At 37.1% G+C, this 27,637-nt stretch overlaps 1 protein-coding gene across 1 annotated transcript; it reads left to right on the top strand.

The window, feature by feature from the left end:
* The first annotated feature begins 69 nt into the window (after positions 1-69).
* LOC126818851 (uncharacterized) lies at positions 70-27,344 on the top strand. Its single transcript, XM_056100446.1, has 3 exons — positions 70-228; positions 20,628-20,722; positions 21,408-27,344. Exon 3 carries the CDS (start codon positions 26,159-26,161, stop codon positions 27,269-27,271), a length of 1,113 nt encoding a protein of 370 aa, XP_055956421.1. The 5' UTR covers positions 70-228; positions 20,628-20,722; positions 21,408-26,158; the 3' UTR covers positions 27,272-27,344.
* Positions 27,345-27,637: the final 293 nt, after the last annotated feature.

Here is a 27,637-nt window from a genome sequence, read left to right on the forward strand (position 1 = left end):
AACAGCTAAACATAGTGTTTTGTTAACCGCAGCTTTCGACGATGAGGGTCAAGGTCATAAAACGTCCACTCAAATAACGTCCCCTGACTTCATCCCAACGGCCCAAGACGGGAACAGGGACAGCAATGAAATATTACGCAGCTTTATGTATATTCATATCTTCTTTTGCAGTTGGAAAATGTATCGTATGGGACACACAAGGCTATGTGATTTACTGTCCCTGCATGGGTATGGTTAAATTTTTATTAATGTAAAATATTATTGAATACTAAGGTCTTAAGTGCGAATTCCGATATGTTGAAACAAAGTAATTCCGGTGTTAATATGTTTTCAATGTGAATTTCGGTGATTTTATGTGTTTTAAAGTAATTCAATATTAATATTAATGGTAAATATAAGTAAATGGGAAGATTTCACGGGCGAATTCTGATATCTTCAGAGTGAATTCCGGTGAAACGAACACAAATTGGCTGGGCTGAAGTCAGCGGACGTTACGCTGAGTGGACGTTTTATGACCTTGACCCTCATCGTCGAAAGCTGCGATTAACAAAACACAATGTTTAGCCGTTGAAGTGAGCGTACGGAATGAATAACAAATGTCCGCACTACTAATCTATTTAAACCACTGAAGACACACAATAATTGGCACGAAATGAAACAGTCGTTATCCCCCATTTCTGTAGCACCATAGATAATTTCGGAAAGTTACTGGAATACACCGCAAAACTGGTTGAATTAATTACCGGTTAAACCGCAAAACACTTTAATGTCAATTCTGTTTACCAAACGTCCGCTGCGTTGCTGTTTCATTTACTTGAGCCACTCAATACTTGGCATAGCTTATTCTTTAAAATCCTCGTCATAGTCTTAAATACGTCCGAAAAGCCCCCACTCCCCTACTCTTTGTGAACTGTGCTTTACCAACCTACCGCTACTATTTCATTTTCTTGAGCCACTCAATACTTGGCATAGAATGAAAGAGTGGTTATCCCTCTATCATGTGACACCATAGATTATTCTTGAAAGTCCTCAGCATAATCTGAAATCCGTGCTAGGAAAGCAGCTTTTCTGGGACGGATTTAAGACTGAATCGAGGGCTTTCAGAAATAATCTATGGTGCCACATGAAAGAGGGATAAACACTCTTAAATTCCAAGTCATGTATTTTAAAGAATAAGCTTTGTTGCAACATGAAAGAGGGATAAACACTCTTTAATTCCATGTCATGTATTTAGTGGCTCAAGAAAATAAAATAGCAGCGGTCGTTTGGTAAACCAGAATTGACAAACAAGACGGAGAGGGGGGGGGGGGTACTGCTTTCCTAGGACGGATTTCAGATTATGCTGAGGATTTTCAAGAATAATCTATGGTGCCAAATGATAGAGGGATAACCACTCTTCCATTCTATGCCAAGTATTGAGTGGCTCAAGTAAATGAAACAGCAACGCAGCGGACGTTTGGTAAACAGAATTGACATTAAAGTGTTTTGCGGTTTAACCGGTAATTAATTCAACCAGTTTTGCGGTGTATTCCAGTAACTTTCCGAAATTATCTATGGTGCTACAGAAATGGGGGATAAAGACTGTTTCATTTCGTGCCAATTATTGTGTGTCTTCAGTGGTTTAAATAGATTAGTAGTGCGGACATTTGTTATTCATTCCGTACGCTCACTTCATTGGCTAAACATTGTGTTTTGTTAATTAAAGCTTTCGACGATGAGGGTGAAGGTTATAAAACGTTCGCTCAGCGTAACGTCCGCTGACTCCAGCCTAGCCACAAATTGGCAACCTATTCGCCTAGCGGCAGATTGGACCGATCAAGCCGCCAAGATCAAGTCAACCCTAAGTAAGTTATTCTTCACTAAGAATACTTACCCTTCACTAACTGCGAATCAAACTGGCCGACAGTTAAGCACATATTGATTGAGTGCAAGCATTTAAAGGATATTAGATCGAATTTTTACCGTTGTCAGTCATTACATCACATGTTTGCCAAACCGGGTTTATATGGTAAAGTGTTCGACTTTTTAAAGGAGACAGGATTTTATCATTAATTTTATATCATTGTATTTAATATTTCTATGCATAAAAGTTCTTTTTTATTTTTAATTTTACTAACTGTGGTATTGTTTTTATAAGCCCACATTTTCATGTGGACGTTTATTGTCGTCCGTCCACAATTGTTTGTGGACACTCTACCGGTCACAATTCTTATCCGATTTCGACGAAACTTGACATATAGGTCCCCAAAAGATCTCGGCTGCTTTCGATATTGGCATGTATCGGATCGAAACTTCATGGATTATTGCCCCTGTTTGTACGAAAAATCACGTTTATAGCTTGTGGACCCTATTATACGCCCATATTTTCATGTGGACGTATTATGCCTTCGCCCCTGTCCGTCCGGACGTCCGTCCGTCCGGCCGTCCGTCCGTCCACAATTCTTTGTGGACCCTCTACACGTCACAATTCTTATCCGATTTTGACGAAACTTGAAATATAGGCTTATCTCCAAAAGATCTCGGCTGCTTTCGATATTGGCATGTATCGGATCGAAACTTCATGGATTATGGCCCCTGTTTGTACGAAAAATCACGTTTTTAGCTTGTGGACCCTATAGAGGTCACAATTTTTATCCGATTTTGTTGAAACTTGAAATATAAGTTTATAACCCAAAGATCTCAGTTCCTTTTGATATTCGCGCATATCGGACCGTAACTTCCTGAATTATGGCCCCTGATTGTACGAAAAATCGCGTTTTTAGCTTGTGGACCCTATAGAGGTCATAATTTTTATCCGATTTAAAAAACCGTATTATTATATCACCGTTACACCCTAAGGACGACAGAGTTCAAATTTCGTGAAAATCGGCCCAAAATTGACAGACAAAATGGGCACCCTTCGTTCTCAAATAGCGTAAAAATATGGTATATCAAGGTTGTGGATCCTATGGAGGTCACAATTTTTATCCGATTTTGTTGAAACTTGAAATGTAAGTTTATAACACAAAGATCTCGGTTCCTTTCGATATTTGCGCATATCGAATTGTAATTTCCTGAATCATGGCCCTTGATTGTAGGAAAAATCACTTTCTTTTTAGCTTGTTCTCTATCCATCTCTCGAAAATGTGGGCGTATCCTGCCTGGCAGCCACTGGTTATGCAATATTGTTGAAACTTGAAATGTAAGTTTATAACCCAAAGATCTCGGTTCCTTTCGATATTTGTGCATATCGGACCGTAACTTCCTGAATTATGGCCATTTTGAATTTCAGCCATAATGGATTTGGGGAAACTAGTTTTAGAGACTATTTTTCAATTCAATTACAACAAAAAACCTTATATTTGATATATTACATGCCATACTTTGCGTGATAATCACCCATCCTATCTGGAAATTCATTTTTCTTCAAATTTTGGCGGCCATTTTTGAAATCCGACAAACCCCAACCGAAAATGACGTCATAGATAAATCTTTTCTCAAAAATCGTGTTCAACTAGCAATTTCGCCTCTGAAAATTGCTGGCCTGAAATTTTTTGTAAAAAAAATGTCTTACTGTGAGGTGGATCCACATCCCAAAACAATCAGTAGGGTTGATGGCATCTATGTGCCAAGTTTCATGCTTTTATCCCAAAATGGACGATTTTTTGCTTAACCGCCCCACTATTAAGCTACAAAGCAAGCATGTGGTGGTTGCCCATGTCATCTGAACACTTACCTGTTGTCGTTAAAATTAGCCATCACAGGCTTTCTTTTTCTGTTTACATGTCCAGGTCTTGAAATTATAATCTGTGAAACAGGGTCTGGTTAAATTTTCGCCACCCTTGGCTTATCTCCCTGCTGTGGTAAACTCGTCGATGATGGTTGTGAAGGGACATTTTTCTATCCTCCTATCTTCCATTTCAATCATTATTATTATTGCCAACACATGAGCACACACACTATCCTCTCATTCTAAAAAACCCAATGATTTTGCAAGGTTTAAAAGGCTCATATAAATAGGCCTACTACTAGTACTAGGATAATATGAATGTGAAGATAAAAAATAGGGCCTAATTAGGCTTTCACCTTTCGGTGAAAGACTATTGCTATTACTAAGATTAATATTATGATTTAGTTTTTTATTGGGGGAGCCTATTTCTCAGCAACTATAAGAGATAGAGGTCTGAAGTTTGGTTTTCTCTCGGGAAACTGGGTGGTGGTTAGTTGATAAATGTAAAACAAAATTTGTACGCATACTGGAAATGCGTCAAATCTTTAACGTGCACGAAAGTTGAAAATCGGCCATCATTCTCTTAATTCTCAATGGATTCTTCAGATATTTACATTTTTGGATAGCTGGAGACATTTCTGAGCAAATAGCAGTTCTAAACTGTGTAATTTAGAAACTTTGTCGCTCTCATTTTTTTGGTGAAAAATGGAAAATTTTCAAAACTTTCTCAAATTTTTATTTTTGGGAATTTTGAAATTTCAGTTATATTTTTGTATAGCTGACATCAATCCGATTCCAACAATAAAAGTTTTGTTCTGAAATGTTAACTTTGATTTTCACTTTATTTCGCATTTTGGTCAAATCGTAGAGTTCTTATTTTTTTAAAACAGCTCCAACGATTTTTCTGAAACTTCAGGAATATGAAGTCAAAGGACCAAACCAGTCCATCAACTATAAATGAAAATCCTCTAATCATCGGAAGTAGTCAAGAAAAGTACCCAAACTTTGACAAAATTCAGATAAATGGGTGCCTGTGCGGAAAATGCGATGTACCAATTGTGTTTTTGCCGATTAGTTAAAGTTCTATATCGTTTCATAGCCAATTGAATTGTCTATCAGATAGTACTTCAGCGACAAGTTTCTATCAAAAAATAAAAAAGTTATGTGACTTAGAAAAGTAAGGTATTTGGCGATTTCGAGCAACTTTAGACGCATGTTTCTCGGAAACGCCCCCAACGATTTTTTTAAATCTTTCTCAATCGAGAAACTAATGGGTTGGCTGTTTTGTGAAACTACTGTATTATTTTTTTAAATGTCAGGGGTAGCCGAAAAAAGAGATCGAAAATCGAAAACGTCGTATTTTTACGATTTGGAGCATTTTTAGAGGTCTATTTCTCGAAAAGCCAACATATGTTTTTGGAACTTCTTCTACAAAGAGTCCTATCAGTAGTGTTATATATAAAACCATTGTACAACAGTTCCAAATTTCAGGAGTAGCAGAGCAAAGGGATCGAAAATTGAACACGGCACCTTTCATTGTTAAGCGAAACATAAGGGGTATACAATCTGTACGTTTTGTCAACGTATAGAGCCTATTGAAGAGTGCTTTTATCAGTGATGATATTTGAACTAAAATTATTCCAACTATGAGTGATTTCTTCTATCCAAAATATGGGTTTAGTGACCCTGTAACAGAAATAGTTGATTGCTGTGTGTAATAATTAGTCTTGGAATTAATATTGTTGCTTCTTTGTCAAAATTATCTTATAACTGTAATCATCTGGACAGAAATCGACGGTTCGCGTTGTTTATAAGAAAGTGCAATTTGTGAAGCGGTTGCAGTAGTATCGTATATGTGATAAAAGGCATGAAGTTGTTTTTGAACATGGACTCTATCTGTTAGTGACGTCAAATCTTTAACGTGCACGAAACCAGAAAATGAGCGATATTTCATTGAATATTCAATCAATTTTTATACGCCCACATTGAAATGTGGTCGTATATTGTCGTCGCCCCCGTCCGTACGTCGGTCCGGCGTCCACAATTCATGAGACGAAGAATTCTATTGATTTTCAGCGATTTCCGATAATTACTGCCCTTGATCACTTTGTAAAATCTTGTGGACGCTCTAAAGGCCAAAGTTAATAGCCGATTGACTTTAAATTTATACACAGTGTTTAAGGTCATGAGACGAAGAAGCCTATTGATTTTCAGCGATTTCAGATTATTACTGCCAGAGTTATGGCCCTTGATCACTTTGAAAAATCTTGTGGGCGCTCTAGAGGCCTAAGTTAATATCCGATTGACTTTAAATTTATACACAGTATTTAAGGTCATGAGACGAAGAAGACTATTGATTTTCAGCGATTTCCGATAATTACTGCCAGAGTTATGGCCCTTGATCACTTTGAAAAATCTTGTGGACGCTCTGTAGGCCAAAGTTAATATCCGATTGACTTCAAATTTATACACAGTGTTTAAGGTCATGAGACGAAGAATTCTATTGATTTTCAGCGATTTCCGATAATTACTGCCCTCGATCACTTTGAAAAATCTTGAAGACGCTCTAAAGGCCAAAGTTAATATCCGTTGACTTTAAATTTATACACAGTGTTTAAGGTCATGAGACGAAGAAGCCTATTGATTTTCAGCGATTTCAGATTATTACTGCCAGAGTTATGGCCCTTGATCACTTTGAAAAATCTTGTGGGCGCTCTAAAGGCCTAAGTTAATATCCGATTGACTTTAAATTTATACACAGTATTTAAGGTCATGAGACGAAGAAGACTATTGATTTTCAGCGATTTCCGATAATTACTGCCAGAGTTATGGCCCTTGATCACTTTGAAAAATCTTGTGGACGCTCTGTAGGCCAAAGTTAATATCCGATTGACTTTAAATTTATACACAGTGTTTAAGGTCATGAGACGAAAAATCCTATTGATTTTCAACGATTTCCGATAATTACTGCCAGAGTTATTTCCCTTGATCACTTCAAAAAATCTTGTGGACGCTCTAGAGGCTAAAGTTAATATCCGATTGACTTTAAATTTATACACAGTGTTTAAGGTCATGAGACGAAAAATCCTATTGATTTTCAACGATTTCCGATAATTACTGCCAGAGTTATTTCCCTTGATCACTTCAAAAAATCTTGTAGACGCTCTAAAGGCCAAAGTTAATATCCGATTGACTTTAAATTTATACACATTGTTTAAGGACCTGAGACAAAGAATCCTATTGATTTCCGATAATTACTGCCAAAGTTCTGGCCCTTGATCACTTTGTGATGCTCTAAAGGCTAAAGTTATCATCCGATTGACTTCAAATTGATACACAGAGTTTAAGATCTTGAGAGGATGATTTTCAATGAACTTTTATGTCTTGAACAGCTAAATCCATGATATTAAAAGTTTTGTATACAAAACGTTAGCATGGGGCAGAACTTTATAAAAACAAACAAATTCTAATGGTTTTCTGATAATTACTTCACGAGTTGTTGCTCTTAATCAGATTTTAGTGTATTATAAATGTTTCATTACCGAAAAAAGTAAAAATATGCAACAACTCTTGTTGACTGCCCGGACGATTTAGCTGTTGTGGGCGTATGTTTCGTTGCCTGGCAACCTATCTTTGAACCAGTTACATATTTGAGTAGCTGACATGAACGCGATTCCGAAGTCCCGTGTACACATTGGTGTGACCGTAAAAGATCCCTTGGCAGTTGGAATTCTATATAAAAGTAGACTAGACTAAAATAAAATACGGTAAAATAAAGTGAAGTAAAGTAGAGTAAAGTAAAGTAATAAATTCAATACGGCACTCTTAATCGTATATTCATACGGTTGAACGTATAAGTTAGTTTAAAAATGTTCTTTATTTCAATATCATTTGTAAGTACAATACAGCATTATAAAAAATGTCATGGATGTACAATCAATCGTTATTTAAGTATATATTTGATATAATATAATAAGATGGGGTGCAAGGTGGTTTGCGTTACCCACTTTTGTGGTCATTATTGCGCACCACCCTGCTTAGGTTGTTTTAATTGGTTTGTACAGGACGGAACGTTTCCCTCGTGGGGACATTTTTGCGCCCCGTCCTGCTCTGTTTTTTTTAAAATTAATTAGTTTAGTTGCCAGATGAGTTACGCTTCTCTCTAGGATACATTTGTGCGTACTACCTGGCTTACGCATATCATTATATATGTTTTGTTAAACCTATTTCTTCAATGAAATCCCAGATAAGCTGAAAGGTCCAGTATCTATCATCTGGCGGTGGAGAGAGTTGAGACAAAGTGTTCTTCCCCTCCCTATCAGTTTGTCGATCATTGATTGGCGTTCTTTCTTTAGTTGGTTGCAGTCGATTAGTAGGCGTGAAGTGTCCACACGGGCATTTGATGGGTGTATAGGTGTAGTCTTTGACTACATCTATTGTTTTGAGCCTCGTGATGAGTTTGCATATTTTGATTGAAAGATGATTAAAGTAAACCTTGTCTACCAAATTGCTATCTATTTGATAGCGGTGGGTGTTTTCTTGTTTTAGACGGGATTTCCATGCATTTTTAATCTTCTCTTTCGCTATGCAAATTCCTGACTGCTATATTCTACATTGTCTATTTCATTTAGTGACAAACCGTCCATCGCTAGCGTGCCGGCCTGTTCGTTGCCGAAGATGTTGACGTGGGAAGGAATCGATGCAAGGATCACCTCCCTCCCACGTGTTGTAATTTTATGAATGTGGTCCCTGACTTGGAGGATTAGGATCTGCCTGTTTTTGGTGCGTTTGCATATCTAGCCATTCCAGTGCAGTTTTAATGGCCATCAGTTCTGGTAGCCTTTTCCTGATGTTCAGCTTTACTTTAGGTATGTATATGCCGTATCCTGTTGCTCCCTTTGTAGAATCTTTTGAACCATCTGCGGATTATCATTGTGGTAATCCATTAAATAGCCCGGACAAAGTTCACTTCGCGCGCCCAGATTACTCATCGGAAATTAGACGGAGATTAGCGCATGCGCGGGAGTAATCTGTCCGAGGAGGGTAATCTGCCCTCAACTTTTTCTTTTAACCAATTTCTATTTGATTAGAGTATGAAGGTCATAGTGGATATCTGAGCTATATTATACTATTCAAAAAAAGTAGGGGATATTTGATTTTGGGGGCATAATACTAAAATATGCAAATGACTACGAAAAAAGTCACTATAGAACCTAACAGAAGAAACATTTGCAGTTACATGTGACGCCCAAACGCACCAATAGCTACCGCATGGAATGCAGGTGATGCTTGGGATCATCATGGGGGTCCAACCCAAGATTTGCACGACTCTGACTTTGAATGTTACAGTCGTTGTGGCATTGAATTCCAGGGTGGAAACATCAGTTTAATTGTTTTAGTGACCAGAAAACAAATTTTGATATGCGTCGGCTTACCCAAAATGAAAGGTTACGTGCCCTTGGCATGCTACAGATCGGCACAACACAGGCAGTTGTGGCGCCGACGATGAATGTTTCTCAGTCTGTCATAAGCAGGCTGTGGTCCAGATACCGTGATACACAATCTGTACAGGACAGACCACGCTCAGGTCGACCAAGGGCGACAACTCAAGCCCAGGATCGATTTATCCGTACCTTGGCCTTGAGAAATCGTGTCATCACAGCAAATCAGATCAGCGCTCGTCTTCAAACAGACACTGGTGTGAGAGTGAGTGGCCAGACGATTCGGAATCGACTGCATAGGGGTCACCTTCGCGCCCGACGTCCTCGCGTGATCCCTTGTTTGAGAGATCATCACATTCAGGCAAGACGTCGTTGGTGTAGGGATCGTCAACACTGGGATAATCGACGCTGGAGCAATGTGATGTTTTCAGATGAGTCAAGGTTCACTGTTGATTTTTTGGACAGACGTAGGAGGGTGTGGCGTCGTCGAAACGAGCGCTTCCAAAACGTTAACGTCATCAGACATGATCGATTTGGGGGTGGTTCTGTTATGGTGTGGGGAGGCATCACTGTTGCTGGAAGAACGGCTTTACATGTTGTTGCAGGGCGTGTTACAGGCCAGTACTACCGGGACAACATCTTGGCAGTCCATGTTGTGCCGTTCGCACGACGTCATGGCCGCCGTTTCATCTTCCAGGATGACAACGCAAGATGTCACAGGGCCAGGATCGTTACAGGTTACCTCCAACAACAGAACATCACCACATTACCTTGGCCAGCACTGAGTCCCGACCTCTCCCCCATCGAGCATGTCTGGGACATGCTTGGACAGAGGTTACGTCAACGTCAACAACGTCCTGCCAATGTCCAAGAACTTGCTGCTGCGTTGCAACAGGAATGGGACAATCTGGACCAAAATGACCTTAGACGTCTCATTAGGAGTATGCCACGTCGGATCAATGCTTGTTTGGCAAACAGAGGAGGATTTACCCGTTACTGACTTGGTTGTGATGCTGTGGTAACTTTGCTGTTTGACCCCGGGTATCATTTTACCCTTATAATGGTCAGTCTGTGCCTTACTTAGTCTAACGATCATTTGGAATAAATCGATGAATGTGAACTTCATTTCATTTTGTCATTTGTTTCTTCGTCAGTTTCATTAGGTGACTTTAATAACACTTAAAAATCAAATATCCCCTACTTTTTTTGAATAGTATATATGTTAACACAAATATTCTGTATAGGGCTGTTTTCGGGTATACGCATGAAATCGACATACTGTATATTATATAGACATCGTGTATTAATATACACTCTTGATGACCTATTTTATACACCAGCAGGAATGATAAGACACAATATAAGCCATTTGGGATGGGGGTGGGGAATGGGCGGGATATCAGGCGTATTAATATTTATAGTTGTATTGATTGTCCCCCGCCTTTCGAAGTAAGCAGGGGACTATTAAAATGGGTTTGTCCGTCTGTCTGTCCGTCACACTTTTTGGGACACAATGACTCTCTTTCTAATTGAGCTTGAATGTTCAAACTTGGTGTAGGTGTTTATTAGGTGAATGACTTGATGGAGTTCGAAGATGAGCATTTTCTGCTTAGGGTAAGCAGAGATCAGCAATTTGATTGGTTGGTGCTTTGGGACACGATAACTTTAGTTCTAATTAAGTGAGAGTGGTGAAATTTGATGTATAGTTTTATTACATCAATACCTTGACTAAGTTCGATAATGAGAATGTTCTGCTCAGGGTAAGCAGAGCGATAAGCAATTTGATTGGTCGAGACTTTGGAACACAATAACTCTCATTCTAATTGAGCTAGCATGTTCACACTTGCCGTAGGTGTTTATTAGATGAATGCTTTGATGGAGTTCGGGGTTAGAAGATGAGAATTATCTGCTTAGGGTAAGCAGAGATAAGCAATTTGATTGGTTGACGCTTTGGGACACGACAACTTTAGTTCTAATCAAGTGAGGGTGAGGACACTCGGTGTATAGTTTTATCACATCAATACCTTGACTATGTTCCATAATAAGCATTTTCTGCTTAGGGTAAGCAGAGCGATAAGCAATTTGATTGGTCGAGACTTTGGGACACAATAACTCTCCTTCTAGTTAAGGAAGAATGTTCAAACTTGGGATAGGCGTTCATTAGGTGAATGCCTTGATGGAGTTCGATGATAAACATTGTCTGCTTACGGTAAGGAGAGCTAAGCAATCTGATTGGTTGATGCTTTGTGGCCAGTGACTTTGGTTTTAATTAAGTGAGAGTGATGAAACTCCGAGTATAGATTCATTATATCATTACCTTACCTAACTTTGATGATAATAATTTTCTGCTTAGGCTAAGGATCGATAAGCAATTTTATTGGTCAAGACTTTGGAACATAACAACTTTGCTTTTAATTGAGGTAGAATGTTTAAACTTGATGTTGATGTTCATCAGGTGAATGTCTTGACTGAATTCAATGATTTACATTTCGAGCTGAAACTAAACAGAGCTAAGCACTTTTATTGGTGGATGCTTTGGGACAAGATAACTTTGATTGTATCTGATAGAGAGTGATGAAACTTAGTGTATAGTTGATAATCAGTTTGATTGCTTGATACTTTTGAATAAAAAAAAATGTGCGATTAATAAATATATGTCATCTATTTATTTTGGAACTTCGGCGGGGGGCATCAGCCTCACTGTTGGCTTGTTTATATACTTTTAAGTTGTAGTTGTGTGTGCTGCGTTTAAAAAACGTTTTGTGTGCTATATCATAATAGGTTAGATATTCGATGTATTCGTAATATTCTAATCAAAAAAAAAAAAAAAAAAAAAAAAAAATGCGACCTTCGGATTATAATGCGTTGTCGTTTTTTTTCTTCTATAACTTAACACTGAAAACTACGGAGCCCGGTAAGGGACGCAAAAAAAAAAATATAATAATAATAACGGGCGCGCGCCGGATAATAACGGGCGCGCACCGGATAAATAACTGGCGCGCGGCGGATAATAACTGGCGCGCGCCGGATAATTTCCAATAAGAAATAGAATGAAATAACTGGCGCGCGCCGGATAATAACTGGCGCGCGCCGGATAATAACTGGCGCGCGCCGGATAAATAACTGGCGCGCGCCGGATAATTTCCAATAAGAAATAGAATGAAATGGGGTTTAAAGTCCTACTGTTCTGCTCCAACTGCACTAATGAAGACGGGCATACGGGATCTTTTACGTGCATGACAATGTGTACACCGGACCTCGGTATTTCGTCCCATCCCAACGTCTGTACGTTGACCGTAGGCTCGCTATCCAGGAGGCCGCTTGTTCCATCCCTGCGTTGGCCGAGAAAGTTCATCGGGATTTCAGTTCCTCCTGCACCATTGATTGACAAGGAGGAACCACGCCGGAAAATCCAAATGAACTTTCTCGACCAACGCAGGGATGGAACACGGGACCCCCAGATAGTGAGCCAACGTCTTATTAACTGAACCACGTGACCCCCTTTCCAATAACAAGGGTTGGGTAGCCAAATAAGGTCCGACATTGAATCAAGTGACGTGGTTTTGCTTCCCGCCTTGTACGTGGCAAAAGGGGAGGGGGGGGGAGGGTGTCGGGTCATTTCGGGGCTAACATATGCTTACATTTTATTTTAATAATTCTTTTGTGTTGTGCGAAGGGGTAATTAGCAGTAGGAGGAAACCAGAACACCTGAAAGAAAATGGTTAAACAGGCGACCCGACCCTCCTTTTGCCACGTACAAGGCGGGGATCAAAACCATGTCACTTGATTCAATGTCAGACCTTATTTGGCTACCCAACGTGGTTCAGTTAATAAGACGTTAGCCTGCTATCTAGGTGGTACCGTGTTCCATCCCTGCGTTGGCCGAGAAAGTTCCTCGGGATTTTCCGGCGTGGTTCCTCCTTGTCAATCTATGGTGCAGGAGGAACCACGCTGGAAAATGCCGATGAACTTCCTCGGCCAAAGCAGTGATGGAACAAGGGGTCTCCTGGATAGCGAGCCTACGGTCAACGTACAGTAGTTGGGATGGGACGAAATACCGAGGTCTGGTGTCCACGTTAATGATCCGCTGGCATTTAGAATTCGATATAAGAGTAAGCCGTAGTACCGCTGTCCGGGCAAACTTTTCTTCATAGTACGCACTATATATGGCGTATGCCCGTCTTGATTAGTCCAGTAGGAGCAGAACAGTAGGACTTTAAACCCCATTTCATTCTATTTCTTATTAGAAATTATCCGGCGCGCGCCAGTTATTTATCCGGCGCACGCCTGTTATTTATCCGGCGCGCGCCAGTTATTTATCCGGCGCGCGCCAGTTATTATCCGGAGCGCGCCGGTTATTATTATTATTTTTTTTTTTTGCGTCCCTTACCGGGCTCCGTAGAAAACACATATGACAGGGAAAATAGAGGAATTGTACGCCAAAGCCACCGGTTCTCGGACGCTTCGAATTACACAATAATACCCAATATCCCAATGACTACACAATAACAACCCAATAAATGTAAATTTCAATACTTGCCGAATATGAAATACTTTTGTGGCATCTTTGTAAGACCGACCGACACAAAAGGGTAGCTGGCATAGCAAACTTCCATTTCATGTCAGTATAATCACATTTCAACACAAATCCCATTGCTGACAGACAAGAATGGTTGGCCCAAGTCCCGAGTCTTTCCTAATCTTAGGTAAAATACAATTTGAAGAAGATTGTATAGGCGAGAACTCAGTGATTTACTATAAAAATGTGTTTTATTTTAAAAACCTTCCACCTTATGCTCCAATTTTATACGCCCACATGGAAATGTGATCGTATATTGCAGTCACCCCCGTCCGTCCGTATGTCTGTCCGTCGGTCCGTCGGTCCGTCGTCCACAAAAGTACCTGTGAACACTCGACAGACTACATTTATTATCTGATTGTTTTGAAATTGATATATGTTGTTTGCATTAGTGAGATGAAGAATCCTATTTAATTAGAATAACTTTCGTTAATTTCTCCTGAAGTTATGGCCCTTGTTTCACTTTGTTGCACCTTGTGAACGCTCAAACGACAAACGTTATCAACCGACCTGTATGAAATTTATATGTATCGTTTAAATTAGTAAAACAAAGAAGCCTATTGTATGAAATTTATATGTATCGTTTAAATTAGTAAAACAAAGAAGCCTTTTGAATTTCAGCAATTTCCGTTAATTACATCTAGAGTTATGGCCCTTGTTTCACTTTGTTGAATCTTGTGCACGCTCTAATTACAACAGTTATCATTCGATCAGTTTGAAATTGATATGCATCATTTAAATTAGTGAAACGAAGAAGCCTATTGAATTTCAGCAATTTCCATTAATTACGCCGTGAATTATGGCCCTTGTTTCACTTTGTTGAACCTTGTCTAACGACAAAAGTTATTATCCGATCTGTATGAAATTTATATGTATCGTTTAAATTAGTAAAACGAACAAGCCCATTGAGTTTCAGCAAATTTCCGTTAATTACATCTAGAGTTATGGCCCTTGTTTCACTTTGTTGAATCTTGTGAACACTTGAAAGACAAAAGTTATCACCCAATCTGTATGAAATTCATATGCATCATTTAAATTAGTGAAATGAAGAAGCCTATTGAATGTCAGCAATTTCCGTTAATTACGCCGTGAGTTTTGGCCCTTGTTTCACTTTGTTGTACCTTGTGAATGCTCGAACGACAAAAGTTATTATCCGATCTTTATGAAATTTATATGTATCGTTTAAATTAGTAAAACGAACAAGCCTATTGAGTTTCAGCAAATTTCCGTTAATTACGCGTAGAGTTATGACCCTTGTTTCACTTAGTTGAATCTTGTGAACGCTTGAACGACAAACGTTATCACCCAATCTGTATGAAATTCATATGCATCATTTGAATTAGTGAAATGAAGAAGCCTAGTGAATGTCAGCTGTTTCCGTTAATTATGTCGTGAGTTATTGCCCTTGTTTCACTTTGCTGTACCTTGTGAATGCTCTAGGGACAAAAGTTATTATCCGATCTGCATGAAATTTATATGTATCGTTTAAATTAGTAAAACGAACAAGCCTATTGAGTTTCAGCAAATTTCCGTTAATTCATCTAGAGTTATGGTCCTTTTTCACTTTGTTGAATCTTGTGAACGCTTGAACGACAAACGTACGTTATCACCCAATCTGTATGAAATTCATATGCATCATAAATTAGTGAAATGAAGAATCCTATTGAATGTCAGCAATTTCCGTTAATTACGCCGTGAGTTATTGCCCTTGTTTCACTTTGTTGTACCTGGTGAATGCTCTAACGACAAAAGTTATTATCCGATCTGTATAAAATTTATAGGTATCGTTTAAATTAGTAAAACGAACAAGCCTATTGAGTTTCAGTAAGTTTCCGATAATTACATCTAGAGTTATGGTCCTTGTTTCACTTTGTTGAATCTTGTGAACGCTTGATTGACAAACGTTATCACATAATCTGTATGAAATCCATATGCATCATTTAAATTAGTGAAATGAAGAAGCCTATTGAATGTCAGCAATTTCCGTTAATTACGCCGTGAGTTATTGCCCTTGTTTTACTTTGTTGAACCTTGTGAACGTTCGATTTCAACAATTTCTGTAGATTACTTCCAGAGTTACGGCCCTTGTTTTAGTTTTTAGAACCTTGTGAACCCGCAAACGACACAAATTATAATGTCATCTGTACGAAATTGTCTATTAAATGTCCCTAATTACCTACAAAAGAATAAATATGCGACAACCTTGCGACGATTTAGCTGCTGTGGGCGTATGTTTTGTTGCCTGGCAACCTATCTTTTGTCAAGAGAGAGACAGTGAGAAATGGAGTTTAACGTTCACTCAACACAAACTATTTCATTTCGGGACTAACATAATAATGGTACAATTTTATTTCAGTAATTCGTTTGCGCGTATCGGTTTATTATTATTAAATTCATTATTTTTTATCATCATGATTACTGTCAGGCTTTTTCTGAATAGTTTAGTTATTGTGGATGTATTATACACCAAGAACTGACGGAAGCGCTGGGCACCCTGATTTCCCAAACTAGAGCCGCCATAATAACTAGCTAAGTATAACTCAAATGTCTGGCATTGGACAATCCGTGGATATTGTTTATAAAAGTTGACGGAATTAAATAGGGATAGACACTATTAAAACCATTGCGATGGTTACTGCATGTCGGCGATATTTTTTTTCGAAAACTCGGAAATAATTCTGAGTTTTCGTCCTGTGCCGAAAAGTCGGATTTTTCTTTCTCTCCGAATTTTCGTTTTTTGCATAATTATATAATCTGTTCGAAGGTGAGCATTTTATGCTTATATAGGCTAAGGCGTATATAGAGATACGCAATTTGAATGGTTGACGCATTGGGACATGATAACTTTGGTTCTAATTAAGGGAAAGCGACGAAACTTGGTGTATAGTTTCAATACATCAATACCTTGAAGATGATCGATAATGAGTAAGCAGAGTGATAAGCAATTTGATTGGTCGAGACTTTGATTCTGATTGAGTGAGAGATGTGAAACTTCAGGTATTGTTTCATTACATCAATACTTTGACCAAGTCCGAAGATGAGCAATTTTTGCTTAGGCTAAGTAGAGACTTCAGTCTGATTAGTCGAGACTTTCGAACGCAATAACTCTCCTTCAAATTGAGGTAATGTTCAAACTTGGTGTGTCTATTAGCTTGAATGACTTTTCCACTAAGACTAAGGCTAAGCAGAGATAAGAATTTGGTTGATTGAGACATTCACGATAACTTTGGTTCTAATTTGGTGAAAATGACGAAACTCGAAGTATAGATTCATTATATCAATACCTTGGCTAAGTTCTGCTTAGGCCAAGTAGTAACAAGTAGTTTGATTGGAACATAACAACGCCGCTTTTAATTGACGTACAATTTTTAAACTTGGTGTAGATGTTTATTAGATAAATGTCTTGACTGAGTTCAGTGATTAACATTTTCAGCTGAAGCTAAGCAGAACTAAACAATTTCATTGGTCGATGCTTTGGGACAAGATAACTTTGATTCTAACTGATGGAGAGTGATACCAGGTAAATAAAAACCTTGACTGAGTTCGATCGTGAACATTCTCTGCTTAGACTAAGTATAAATAATCAGTTTGAGTGCTCGATACTTTTCAAAAGATACATGTGCAATTAATTAATATGTATCATCTATTTAACAGTCTCACAGTTGGCGTGTTAAATCATTAAAGGGCGATTGTGTTTAAATCTCTGATGTCTAGAGAGTTGATTATAGTCTTTTCATTTGAATAAACGTCTAAATAATAATTTATATAACATTTGAAGCCAAAATAAAGCCTGCAATAGGCATATTTAGCTCTTTCATCGTTTTTCCAGTTTTTGATAACTGGATAAGTATTTAATTTGCAGTCATGACTTTTATTTCTTTTTATACAGCTTTATATTTAATATCATTAATTCCCGTTCTACTTTTTAAAGTATTTATTACCTTTTCCAAAGTTGTAAGTCTTAGATTTTTAACCATCGTCATTTTTGTATCTATAACTGACAGACAACATAATTTGAAGAAATCCATTTTCACACGAGGTGAAGGGCTTGCAATGAGACTGAAAGTCTTGATGACGCCACCAAGCCATAGAATCGGTATTTCATGGTACTGGCTTCTAGGAACATGCTACAAGTAAATACATAGCACATTTAGATTCAAAAACCTGTAAATAACAACAAAAAATTAATAAATAATAATAATGATAAAGAACAGTAGAACATCTTTAGAAAATGTCCCGTCACAAATAGCTGCCATCTTGGAAATGCGCTAAATTGGTGAACATATTATTAATTGGCGCAGTTGTAAATGGCAGAAATGAAATCTGCTCCCCCAAAAACATTGACACAAAACATGACTACCCGTACTTAATTAAAATCAGCACATCGTCATATTTTCCGGTCATAAATGGCAGCCATCTTAGAAATGTGCTAAATAGGTGAAATGAAATGGTTTAACGTCCTACTGTTCTGCTCCGAACTGGGCTAATGAAGACGGGCGTACGCCATACAGTGTGCTATGAGGGAAATTTTGCCCGGACATCGGCACTACGGCCTACTCTTATATCGAATTCCAACTGTCAATGGATCTTTTACGTGCACGCCAATGTGTACACGGGACCTCGGTTTTTCGTCCCATCCGAACGACTTGACAACTGTCCTTGTCAGGCCCTCCGTCCTGCATCATTGACAAGGGGGAACCACGCCGGAAAATCTGGATGAACTTTCTCGGGCCAATGCAGGGTTCGAACACCCGACCTCCAGGTTAGCGAGCCAGCGTCTAAATAGGTGAACATGTGATCATTTTACACAGTTGTAAATGAAAGAAATGGAATCTGCGCCCCCGAAAACATATATATTGACACCAAACACGCCTACTTAAAGTAGCTAAGTCCGTAACTCAATATCATCCAAAATCTTCGACATTGAAAACACGAATTTTTTTGCAATTTAAATCAGCATTGGTGTTGTGATCTTACCTGGAAAAAATGGGCCTCTGATATCCAATATTTAAGACAAAATAAACATTTTACGATTGGTACACGGTACCGTTCCATTTTTCTGCCAAAAATTGCTGCCGTTTTGGAAATATCTTCAAAGAGAGAGAGAGAGAGAAATGAGGTTTCACGTCCACTCGACACAAACTAGATCATTTCGGGACTAACGTATGGTTTAATTTTTATTTCAATAATTGGCTTGCGCGTAGGTGTCTTTAGCAGTGCGAGGAAACCGGAGGACCCGGAGAAAACCTACGAGGTTGGACAGTCGACCCTACTCCTTATCACGTACAACTGGGGATCGAAACCACGCCAGTTGACTCAATGACAGACTTTATGATACAGCGCGCACGTGCTAACCATTCAGTCATCCAACCCCCCCCCCCCCGGAAATATATTCCAGTTTTTTTTCTAATTAAACACCAAAACCTTCAGAATAATTTCTACCCAAAAAACCGACGGATTCAAATTCAGTAACAAAATGACACAGACTATATATAGTTCTGATACATCATTTAGCTCATTTTCCCCAATTTTAGTAATTGGACAAGCCCCCCCCCCCCCCCTCAAATGAGTGATCATCACCTGCACTAAAACCTACTTATGCGGTAAACTTGTTCTATTATATTATCCAGCCCGGTGTCATTACTCCCCGGTCAGCCACCAGATAATTATGAGTGACAGTATCACAATACAACCCTGCAGTATGTAGTAGTTATTAGCACACTTTCCGAGGTGTATCGGTGAATATCAGGACAGTTTTGGTCGAGGGGCCCAGCCGAGGCGGCTCCCGACCAAAACTGTCCTGATATTCACCGATACACCGAGGAAAGGTGCTAATAAGTTACTTACATCACATTTCTATCGAGTATTGTGAAGCAAAATGTGAAAAATAGTATTTATTATCGAGTCGTTTCAACCGAAAGTGACAAATACTTTCTGCTCTTTCATTATTTATCCCTTTCTGAGCCCCACGTTACATTTCATGGTAGAATGATTTCGCAGTGGAGAGACGACCTGAGTAGTATTTACACGTGCGTCTTGCTATGATTACTCTCAGCGTAAAACAATCACGTGTTTGTTTAGACCACATCGTCAAAACAACTTGTCTATGGCGTAGAGGACTGCGATATTATTAAATGTAGTGTAAAGGAAATGCGAAACGTGGGTCATTCCTGGTGAAAGTATGCATCGCCGGATGGTTCTTCCGTTGAAATTTATTTGTAATAAAGTTTATGACTTTCTAGGCGTTTTTTTCATCCTGCTTATTTTCAATGCCTGTGAAGTGTCCAGCAAGAGAACTGCGCCTTCTATCATCACAATTAATTAAAACAATTATTCAATATTCTAATTTATATATTTTGCATATTAATATAAATCAAACCAAATTATGAAATAGATGCCAATTGATATGTATAATAATTGATTTTTGTAATATGTTGTTATGTTAATTTAATGTCATTGTATATGCTTTTGAACTGCCATGTAGTTCCCCCCATTTTGTTTTGTTACTATGATTTTGACTAGTTGTTTCATGTACATTATCCTTGTGCATTGTATAGATCCATCGTTATCAATTGCGATCTGGGTCGGACTAAACGTCCGCTACTTATTGCTTGATTTGTATCTAAAACGGTATAAAAGTATCTGTGTATCAGTACTCTTTCTGTACATTTCTGATACACGGATACTTTTAAGCATGTATTGAAAATAAACAGGGCAGTTTTATCAAAGGTTGCCAGTGGCAACGAGTATAAGTGGGATGTAAATGCTATAATTTACAGTAACAAATTTCATTGTGCTCTTCATTAACTTCGGAATATTTGTCACGAAGTCCCACTTTGTTGGCTTTTTGGTTTTGCCAATACGCTCTTTTTTCAAAGATTTTTTTTTAAATCTTTAGGGAGATTTGGAAATCAAGCTGAACATTTCCTAGGAAGCTTAGGATTTGCCAAACAAATCAACAGAACATTGATACTTCCACCTTGGCGATCTTATGTGAGTAAATATATTTTATAATTAAAGTTTACATAACATAGGCTTACATTATTAGATATTGGGTACTGAATGTATCAGAGATTGAAACAAAAGAAAACTCTATTCATTTCATCTGTTCTCAATATGGCAAAATTTGACCACAGAAACACTATACTTGCCCTGTAAGGAACAACGGTGGTCAATGGTTTGGTCCTGATTATGGCCGAGAAAGTGCCTCAGGATTTTTCAGAGAAGTATCTCAGGATTTTTCACAGAAAGTATCTCAGGATTTTTCAGAGAAAGTATCTAGGAATTTTTCAGAGAAGGTATCTCGGGATTTTTCAGTGTGTTTCAGTCTGGCTAAGAACATAGTCTCGTTGATTTGATGGGACGAAAAACCGAGGTGAAGTCTGTTACAATATCAGTATTTAGATATTGTTCTTAGTATTATTTAGTTGTATTGTGCATCACTGTATGTAGGCCTATTATTAATGTAGTGCATCACATCAGGCGAGTTAACTCTGTTTTATTAAATATGTTTGAACTATCGTGGCCTCCTTCTTAAACATGGAGGCTGAATTTGGGATCAACATTGCCTCAAAACTAACTTAATTTCAACTTTAATGTGAAAACATCCTATCATTAACCTACAATGAATAATCCCATACTTGAAAATGAACGTGGTATTGATCCTGTTGTCTTGCAGGCTGCTGTAGTTGCAGCAATGTCTGCCCCGAATTTAACCGCCAATAATCAAGCTGAAAACAATGAGGCCCGTCAATAAAGACAAACCACCTCTGTGAAAGCCCCTTGTTAAATTGATGTATGTATGAATGCAATCTCTGATGATTTCAAACTTTGGGTACAACAATGGCAAATTATGAAGTCGCTACTGGCCTCAGTAATTACCCTCCTGCTGTTAGAAAAGCCACGTTTTTGGCCTACATACATCAGATGCCTTGAAAGTTTACAACACGTTCACATTTGAAGATGATGATTACACCATTGAAGATATTACTGAACAATAACCTTCAAAATATTGTATTCTTTTGATGATTCCTTGAAGATTTTCCATAAAATATAGTTCCGAATATAGTATACTTATTTATATATCATAAGTGAATTTTGTCAAACATCTAAACGTGTGTATAATAATGTATTCTTTATCAACACAAAAACATAAACTCTGTTTGTTTAACACTAAAAGTACATTAACTAAGAAAATAGGAAACATGGTTTGGTTATATCACAACAAAAAGACTTTTATCTTTTGGAGATCGATCTTTTACCGTCCAGGCACCGAAATTATGGAATTCTTTACCTTTTAATATAAGATGCTGCACAAATTTAATCTCTTTTAAGTCACTTCTTAAACATTTTTGTTTAAGAAAGCCTTTAACTTATAATTATTTTATAACCTATTTGTGATATCAGATTTTATTCTACGCTACCGTGTTATGTTTTACTTCTATAGATTTATTTACTTTTCCTATATGTATATTTATTTTTATTACATATTTTTATTGAATTGTATTGTACAGCGCATCTGAACACGTTTTGTGGAAGATAGCACTCTATAAATGTTAATAATAATAATAATAATAAATGAATATGAAATGTCTTGGAATGATTTACGTATGTATACTTATGAGAAATAATCACAATGAACTGAATTTCGATCATCCTGTCAGCTTCATATTGAACTGTAGCCTATTTTTTTTATTAATTAATGAGTGAGTTGAATTCTGACAAAATTCAAGTTCATGTAATTTCTGTGAACTATATTCATTTTATTAATTAGTGAGTGAGTTGAATTCTGATAACAATCAATTTAAGTGAACTATATTAATAATGACTGGGCCCTGCCTCATTAACGCTTTTAATCCGTTTTTAACCCATCAAAGAGTGCCTCGGTCGACTTTCCAAATTCTGGTGAGTCGGCGATATGGGAAGACCCCGTCCTGGCTTGTGTCGAGTGGACGTTAAACTCTCTCTCTCCAATTAAAACAGCACGCTCGATACCGATCATTCACAAATTGGCACAAGATCGTCTTCATTACCCCGGTTGGTACAGAAAAGTAGGACTTTAAACCCAAATACATTTCATTCCAACCACCGTTTACTAGGTTATCTTTCTTTTATGAATTGCCAACGGTGTGTAAAGCTGACTAATTACACATCGGTTAAACGACACACTCACGGAGTAGAAATTATCTTAAATCTTAAATAGTTGTTCTATTACAACACAACAATTAAGCTGAGATTATGTTAATTAAAGTAGCGTGAATGTATATTGAACAGTTTTGCCTACAGACCAGTCCCGTGGATAATTTGTAAATATGTTGTATATGTTTTATTTTTCTATTATGTCTTTGTTTATGTTTTTTCTTTTTCATTGATGAATGTAATTATCCACCAACCCAACAGTTACCAATGTCCAAATACTCTCAATTTGTGTACTATTCGAACGCAAGGTAATCGTCGATTCGCCATATCTCCTCCACCAAATTATTTTCAATATATTTATAATTAGTAATACTTTTGGAAGACTGGTGGCGACGGTTTATTCCCACGGTTCATTCCCATATCGCCGACTCGCCGAGTTTTAGGGGGAAAATTTGGGTCGGTGTTAAGGGGTTGAGTGGCCAAGAACAATAGACCCAAGCTGAAAGATAAAACTAATTTTAATTAGTTTAAAGCAGATAATTTTGGGAGAATTTATTTTTTTTTAATTTTTAACAACCTTTAACACATAACATAACTTTTTGCACGCATAAAGTGTCCAACATAGTCTAAAAATTCTAACAAATTCATTCTTTCTTTTTCATATCTATGTTTCGAATCTTTCTGTTGATATCAGTGTATTTATTTGGTTGTCGCTGGTCACTTGAATACTGCAATAACTGAATTTCAATCGTCTTTTGCTCTTCTTGCAAAAATGTCATTACTTCAAAAATATTAGAATAAGCTTTTGCGATCCCTCTTAAGAGTTGTTGGTTCATCGCGTGGTTTGGTTGTGGTTCCATTGTATCTGTGTAAATTGGCCTTCTAACCATTGCGTAACCATATAGTCGGCCAGTTGTCTATATTTCTCATTTCTCATTAATTTGGGAAATTTCGTATTCCTGGCTCTATATACAGTACTCTTCTTGGAGTAAAAGGTTGGCATGATGGCGATGGTGGCTATATTATCTTCTGTCCATTCACCATTCCGTTTACCGTGTATTTCTTCTTGATAAAGCTGCGTAATCGGAGTTGTCGTAGACTGGACCTTTTCCTTTAAGGGTTGCATCATTACGGTAATCTATAAAATAAGATTTATTTTTTAATAATAATGTATAAATAGTAGAATATAAAATTAGAAGCTTACAGGTGAAATTACAAGAAATTGAGAATTGAAGTGCAATTTTAAAGATGGTAGATGCTGTAGCCCTACATTCCTTGCTTTTTTCACAGCACTGCCATATCACTAAGTCGTTATTCTTTCTCTTATTCAGTCTATACTTAAAATCAGCAACACATATATGTATCTGCCACCTTTTGCTGTAGGAATAAACTTAGTCTGTAACTGTGCATTAGCCATCGTAGAAAGAAATGAATATGAAATGTCTTGTTGTTTATTAAAGATTTAACTTCCAATACAATGAATATGATATTATGGACATATTGATTTAATTAAATTATTTACACTTGAAAATTGTTAAGAAATGTCTTGGAATGATTTACGTATTTATACTTATTATGAGAAATAATCACAATAAACTGAATTTCGATCACCTGTCCGCTTTATGTAGCCTATTTTTTTATTTATTAATGAGTGAGTTGAATTATGACAAAATTCAAGTCCATGTAATATAAGTGAACTATATTCATTTTATTAATTATAGAGAGAGTTGAATTCTGATAAAAATCAAAATTTAAGTGAACTGTATTAATAATGACTGGTCCCTGCCTCATTAACGCTTTTAATCCGTTTTTAACCCATGAAAGAGTGCCGCAGTCGACTTTCCAAATTCTGGTGAGTCGGCGATATGGGAAGACCCCATTCCGGTTCATTCCCACGAAGGCGCAGTTTTTCACCGTAACGGATTAAAGCAGGTCGTTTTCGAGGTTTAACCTCGCTTTCCCCACATTTGAGTGTTTTGATAAAGGATCAGGAGGTTAGTAGACCGTGGGTGTAGGACTGGGGTGTTCTCATCCAGCTCAAAATATTGATTAAGGGGATTAAGGGTTTACGGCTGGGGGATTATGGTCTGTAGCTGAAATGTCTTCACCTAATTAGATATGGATTAACCGTTTAATAAGTGTCATGTGAACTGTGTTTAATAAGTGTCCTGTGAACTGTGTTTAATGAGTGATTTTTTACAAAGTAATGAATCAATTTGGTTCAATTAAAACCTAGAAGAGAGACTTCAAGCATTGAAAGATCAGTTCCGAAATGGTCAAAGAGACATCATGCTTTATGTAGATGCGGTATCTCATCTTGTCCATTTAGAGTAAAAAGTATGAAATGTTTACTTGTCCATATGAAATATATATTTTTAATGTTGATGCTCATTTCATAGTGCTATTTAGTTATTTATTTTTTATATTAAGTTTTTCCATTTACATTAAAAGTATTAAAATAAACATGTTTTACTATAATAAATGTTGAATAAAACATTATCAAGTGATTTTGTTTTACTATTAGGTTTAACCTAATGAAATAACAGTGCCCAATGTGAAACAGACTACAGCTAATCCTTCTTTAGAAATTCCAATTAACACCTTAGTCACGCTAACATGATTATTTAAGTTTTGAGCTGGGTGAGAATGAACCGTAGGACTATAGTCTGTTTTAATTAATTAGTATGACTGGTGTAAATTTCTCACTCTAATTAATATTACTGGTGAACACTTCCCACTATCAGTAGATTGGGCAAATTAGTGAAATCAGTTTACTAATAAATTTACATTGTGAGCTGTTTTGATGTAATAATTAATTTGAAATAAAACCAATAAACTACTGATATTTAATCACAGCTTGTCAGTTGATATATATAGCTCATCTGAATCACATGGCTATTCCAAAATGGCGAACGCTCTGGTTAACGTTGAGAGACAGAGGCTAGACGTGTTTTTGTTAGAGGTCTACTAAAGTAAAGATATATATAGTGTTTTCAAATATATCATCTGAAACAATGTATAGAGTTTTACATATGAACTAAAATGTGATAAATATCAAAACGAATCTGGCGTCCTGTGAAGGATCGATAGAGGATAATTGAAGTTTGTGTTGCTTACAATAACCGAGAGCTGAAGAGCCAATATGGCGGCCAAGAAGAACAATAGTGATAACTTGGTCGTGACTCTTCTCTAAACTGTACTATAGTGTATATTTGCGTCGTATATAAAAGTGAAATAAAAAAAAAAAAAAAAAAAAAAAAAATTATAAACAAAACTATATAAACAAAAGCCATGCAAAATATAAGGGCTACAAAAACAACTGTGGGACCTGAAGGTGTTAGTGTGACAAATGAACTCAATAGAGAGAATACAATACTTATATCTCCAGTATGTGGTGAGACAAAATTGTCATCAGTTGAACTTGTAACATTTATCCTAGCCCATGATAATTTTGATATAAAATATATTAAATGTCTTCAGAATATAGGAAATGGGAATTTCTATCTGACAGTTGACTCTCAACAATCTAAAGATATCTTTGTTGGACTCTTTGAATCATTTACCATCAATGATCTGGAATATGAGTCGAAAGGCACCATCAAAGCTATCTGGGAATACCCAGTAGACTCTATCCCGATAGTTATCTATAATCTATTCTATGAAATAGATAATAAGGACATTGCACGAAAAATATCAAACTATGCCGATGTCATCAGATGTGAGAGGCCATGCTACAAAAATTTTCCAACAATAGAAAGTGGGGTGAGAATCATTCATGTCAAACGCGTGTTCAAGCCTATCCCATCCCATATTTTCATAAAAGGCCTGCGAGTAGGCGTTAAATACGAAGGGCAGATCAGATATAATAAGACTTGTTTCAACTGCGGAGAACAGGGTCACCTAGGAAGGGATTGTCCCTTGCCTGACAAACGTACAAATAAATCTAACTTCTCACCCATCCCAGAGGATTTTCCACCCCTGCAATCCTCTCCATCTACAGAGCTACCTATAACTCCTGATCCATACAGAAATATAGATGAGCTACCTATAACTCCCAAAATGGATCTAAATCTGAAATACTCTCCTCAGGAGAATTCTACAACAGAAAATGATGAAACAGAGTTGAAACAAACCCACTCTGACACATTTGATCCAAATAATGATGTGAATAAAGACGACCATAAAATTATTGATACATTAATGGATTTTAATATAAACAAAAATGATGTTGCAGTCAAAGAAGCACAGGAAACTGAGTGTACCAGTGCAGACTATGTTAAAATCCAAGATAGCAAAAATACAAAGAAAAGGAATATCAGCAATAATGAAGATGTAACGGATAAAAAACTAAGAATGAAAAGTCCAATAGTTGAGGTCTTTAACAGACTGACTAGAAAAAACTGATATAATAACTAAAAAGTGTTTTGGACTCAATTGTGAAATCATATTAACTGAATAAGTTTATATATAACAATACAATTATTATTCTACAATGTCTATAGTGAAAATCTTGATTATCTCACTAATTATGCATATTATATCCTCTAATATTCAAAGAGGCTTTGATGAAAAAATAAACATCTTAACAGATAAATTCAGCTACCCAGAGATACTCTGTTTACAAGAAACAGTGTCAAATACTAAAATTATAAATGAATCCAAGATATATCAAGATGGTAACTATAAAATTATATCAAATACTATTGATAATAACTATCTGGGAACAAGCATGCTTATCCGAAATGACATTGAATTTAAAGAACATACATA

The sequence above is a fragment of the Patella vulgata genome, chromosome 4 (genome assembly GCF_932274485.2).
Source record: "Patella vulgata chromosome 4, xgPatVulg1.2, whole genome shotgun sequence".
NCBI lineage: Eukaryota > Metazoa > Mollusca > Gastropoda > Patellidae > Patella > Patella vulgata.

Coding starts and splice junctions, on each gene's coding strand:
- LOC126818851 (XM_056100446.1), top strand. CDS start 26,159: ATGCAAAATATAAGGGCTACAAAAACAACTGTGGGACCTGAAGGTGTT.